Genomic DNA, 4627 nt, shown 5'->3' with positions numbered 1-4627 from the left:
GGTGGGTGTGCGGCAAGGAAAGGAGCTACTTGTTTATCATTATGGCCGTCAGGATTGACTCTGGATGCCACTGTCCTAACTAGATGGGATTCTACCCCAAGAGGCCCTTTAGATTTTAAAAATTTTAATTACCCTTTAAAAACCAGGTTAATAACATTTATATGGCACAAAGCTTGTAAAGTACAAACGAGGCTGTAGTGAAAACTCTCACATGTTTCCAAGCTAGCTGGTTCCAATAAGATGTTTTAACTCTTAACATTGTAAAATGAGTAACAAAAATTCATAGTATATTCCAGGTATTGAGTTAGGTATGTTGCCTAGATGTTTTCAGGTAATTCCCTGATTCTTGAATTCTATAAAGATTTCTTGGGCATCTATCACGGGTCAAGCATCATTGAGGATTTAACAATGAATGAAATAGAAAAGAAAAAAAACTGCTCATTAAGCATGTGCTCTGGTGTAACATTACAGGGTTCACATTACTATAAACACTTCAAAGATAATGAGACAGAGGCTTAAAAGGGATAACTATGGCATCTAAAGTCATTAAATTCATGTGGCACAGCCAGAACTCAATGTTAACTAGATTTATAAAAAACTAAAGCCTGTGTTCTTCCTAACACTGTCTCCGAAACATATACACATATATACATATATATAATTTATATTATTTAGTTATATATATTATATATATAATATAGTTGTATATATAACTATATGTATATATAACTAAATGCTACACAGAGCCCATACTGCGAAATGCATGATAGTCTGCTTATAATTCACTTGAAAATAAACACAGATTGGTTTCCTGATCCAATATCCTTGTGCTGTTGATGACACTAAGGCTCCGAAGGGGAGGAACTGGAATTAGAACCTATGTGATACGACCTGAAGTCCAAGGTGCAGCACCACCCTGAGTGTTATCTGGGCTGATCCTGATTAGATCTTCTTTTGTCTTTCTTCACCTGATTCCATGTCATCTTTGCTCACATTGGACACGTCCCTCCTTGATAGGAAAGCTGGTATGGGATATAGGAATACCTTCCAGTCTTCTGTCTGCGGTAGCTTCAAGTTTTGCATTTCAGTACCAAGTCCCAGCCATCTATTTCAAGAATTACAATTATTCTGACCTCACCGGTGCTTTGCTGTTGAGAATTTTACCACACCCTCTTAATTACAGACTTCATTTGCAAGCACATTATCTCATTTAATCTTTGCAGCAACCCAGTTATTAATAATTAGGAAAGCGATCAGTATTTCCTTTCTTCATATAGGGAAACTAAGAATAAGAGAGCATGGCCTCTTATCCAAGGAATGAGGCAGAATAGGGCCTATGAGTTAAGGTTTTATTCTTCTAGTCTACTGCTATCTTTAGCACAACGTGAATGTAACTCATCTTTCCCCCTCAAGTCCCTTTCACTTCGATTCAGAGTTCATTTCACAGGTGCCAGTCAGCATATGTGTGCATAACCCACAGACCACAAACTCAGTGGCTTGAAATGTTATTGAAACAATATTAGTGCTTACAAATCTATAGGTAGGCAGTTCTGCCAGTCTCAGCTGGGTGTGTTTATGTGTTTGGGAGGTCAGCTGGCTGAAAGGCTGATCTGGGACGTCCTCAGCTGCAATCACCGGCCTTTCCATGTTATCTCTCATTCTCTGTCAAGCCAGCCTGGGTTTGTTTACATGTTAGCAATAAGATCCCAAGTAGGAAAATAGGTTGAGCTAGAGAGTGTAATGCTAAGCAAAATAAGTCGGAGAAAGACAAATGCCATATTTCACTCCTATGTGGAGTTTAAGAAACAAAGCAAACGGGCAAAGGAAAAAAAAGAGAGAGACAAACCACAAAAGACTCTTTTTTTTTTAAAGTTTTTTGTTTTATTTATTTCTGAGAGAGACAGACAGTGTGAGCAGGGGAGGGTCAGAGAGAGAGGGAGACACAGAATTTGAAACAGGCTCCAGGCTCTGAGCTAGCTGTCAGCACAGAGCCCGGTGCGGGGCTCAAACCCACGAACCAAGAGATCATGACCTGAGCTGAAGCCAGACGCTTAACCGACTGAGCCACCCAGGTGCCCCAAAACAGACTCTTAACTACAGAGAACAAAGTGATGGTCACCAGAGGGGAGGTGGATGGGGGAGGCGTGAAATAGGTGATGGGGATTACAGGGAGCACATGTTGTGAGGGGTGCTGAGGAATGAATAAGACTGCTGGAGCACTGTGTTGTACACCTGTAACTAAGAGGACCCTGTACATTAGCTATCCTGGAATTAAAAAGCTTTGTTAAAAAGAAAGGCCAGTCATGAAAGTGGAGGGATCACCTGCATGTCAGCCAAATGCAACAGCTGATACTCAACTGGTCCTTTTACAACAAAGGTGGTGATGCATCTGTGTTTTCTTGAGTTGGTGGTGATATTGTAGTTATGTCAGAGAATGTCCCTGTTTGTAGGGAATACATACAAAAGAGTTCACAGGTACTGTAGATAGCGTACGCTCAGATAACATGGGAGAAAATAGCCCTTTATATTATTCTTGCAAGTTTTCTGTACTTTGAAAGTGTTTCAGAATAAGAGGCATGATGTGGAAAGTCTAACAGTAAATAACTGTAATGTGCAGAAAGCTATCTTAGTAATGCTGCCACCCAAAATGTTTTAAGAAGTATTTTCAATCATACTCTTCCATCTTTTGAGAATTAACCAGGTAAAGTTAATGCCATTTTACAGCTAGAATGTGTTTTATTATCCAGGTGATATGTTAAAATACTTTGTTTTGCTGTGTAAGTTATTAAATTCATTGGTCTATTTGGATTTAGTATGTAGTCCACACAATATATAAAATGAGGTTCCCATCTTAAACACACACACACTCTCTCTCTCTCTCTCTCTCACACACACACACACACACACACACACACACAGGTTTCCCTTGATAACTGGAGAGGTTAATTAGTCCCAAATCACTAAAATTTGGGACTAGGGCTAGAATTGGACGAGTTGAACTAGATCTCCCTTCTTCTAGGGCTAGGGTGGTGCCAAGTGTGAGCCAAGGGATCCAGTAAGGGCCCCACATTAGAAGCAAAAACCCCACTGGGGAAAAGACTAGTGTGTATAAGAAGGACTCTTCAAGGAGGGAACCTGAGATAATTCCAATGTAAAGGGCCATCCATGGCCGTGAGGTCCCAGTCATTAAGAAGGAAAACATGACACAAGGGAAAGATGTCCTGCATTTTAGAAAACCTGCTCTGACATTTACTAGCTTCTATTTTTCAACAGTTTTAAGGAATGAAAAAAATCAGTCAGCACAGGTTTTTGTGTTGTTGTCTGCTAGTGTTGTTGTCTGTTGACTGATTTTGAAAAGACTCTAGGCTACACGTCCACCAGGCCTCTCTCCTCTTCTGTCCCGCACCCTGTACCTTCGCCCTGTGCGTCAGCTGCTTGACCCTTGAAAGCACTGGAGTCCAGACTTATACTGTGGCCTGGGTGGCCATCAGATTAAATGAGCCTCCCTACGTAAAGCCATGGGCCCCACCAGCCCCTTCTACTCAGGTTTTGCAAGAAGTAGAAGTCAGCCCCTGCTGGGCACCCACAGTAGATGGGAAGATTACCTGTCTCATGTTTTTGTCTTCCAGGAAAGCGGATGTGCCTTGGAGAACAGTTGGCCAAGTCTGAGCTGTTTATCTTCCTCACTTCCCTTCTGCAAAAATTCACCTTCAGGGCCCCTGACAATGAGAAGTTGAGCCTGAAGTTCAGAATGGGCATCACGGTCTCCCCAGTCAGCCACCGCCTCTGTGCGGTCCCTCGGTCCTGAAGCTGTCAAGGAGGGAGAGCAGAAATGTGTGTCCTCTGAAGGCACTGGCACCTGCTCAGAAGGGACGTCTCAGAATAAAAAGTGACTCTGAGAGATGATTTGGGAATTGGACTCCAGAAGCCTCATGCAAATCCCAGCTTTGCTATCTCCTCCAAGGGAGCCTTGAGCAGATTTTTGTGTTGTGAATGATTTACCTTTGTGGCAGGAGATGAAAAGCAAATAATGATTCCTGCTCTAAAGGAAGACCTGGTATCATAACCAGAAGGAGAATGGACTTTGGGTGATTTGGAAACCATAAAGCTTATCATAAAAGTTCTAGCTGAAATCTGCCTCTTTCCTGCTTACTTTCTTAGACATGGATTTGCTTCTGGCCTGTGGAGGTGGCTCAGGTCAAAGTGGTTTCAAATGGCTGGTCAGAGAATGCAGACCCTGGGGCAGCCAGAAGCTGGCCACAAATGCGCTCACACATGGTAGCACTGTGCAAGCATTATCTTGCTCTGGCCTCAGAATGGCCCTCTGGCAAGTCAGCGGGGAAGCTATCACCCCCTATTTATAGGCAGGTTTTTAAGAAGCAGCAGCTTGTAAGGTTTACCTAAAGAAACACTACCTTGGCCTTGAACTCAGGAGCAAAGAGGGCATGACCACTGTCAACTAAACCCGGGGAACAGGTTTGGGAAACAATGTGGAATCATCTTCTGTCTTTGAGGGTAACTCTTTGCCTTAATTCCTCTGTAAGGCATTTATTCTCAAGCTGTTCACATTGGATTTAACTCTGTGGTGGGTGTGAACTTTTCTTGCAAGTAGATGGGTCAGCTTTTG

At 42.4% G+C, this 4627-nt stretch overlaps 1 protein-coding gene and 1 long non-coding RNA gene across 3 annotated transcripts in view; one reads left to right on the top strand and one right to left on the bottom strand.

The window, feature by feature from the left end:
* LOC144234786 (uncharacterized) overlaps nt 1-3683 on the bottom strand; it is an 11395-nt gene extending 7712 nt beyond the window's left edge. For both annotated transcript variants that reach the window (XR_013336081.1, XR_013336082.1), the window contains exon 1: nt 3606-3683. This is a non-coding gene — a long non-coding RNA (uncharacterized LOC144234786). The remainder of the gene's footprint in view (nt 1-3605) is intronic.
* Nucleotides 1-4133, top strand: part of CYP2J2 (cytochrome P450 family 2 subfamily J member 2) — a 28947-nt gene extending 24814 nt beyond the window's left edge. Inside the window, exon 9 of the mRNA XM_077768076.1 lies at nt 3630-4133. Coding sequence (XP_077624202.1) covers nt 3630-3808 — 179 coding nt within the window. The 3' untranslated portion in view covers nt 3809-4133. The remainder of the gene's footprint in view (nt 1-3629) is intronic.
* The last annotated feature ends 494 nt before the right edge of the window (nt 4134-4627 follow it).

This window comes from Crocuta crocuta, unplaced genomic scaffold (assembly GCF_008692635.1).
Source record: "Crocuta crocuta isolate KB4526 unplaced genomic scaffold, BGI_CrCroc_1.0 scaffold85, whole genome shotgun sequence".
NCBI classification, from domain to species: domain Eukaryota; kingdom Metazoa; phylum Chordata; class Mammalia; order Carnivora; family Hyaenidae; genus Crocuta; species Crocuta crocuta.
The sequence above is the reverse complement of the archived record's forward strand: the minus strand, read 5'-3'. Positions and strand labels throughout refer to the sequence as shown.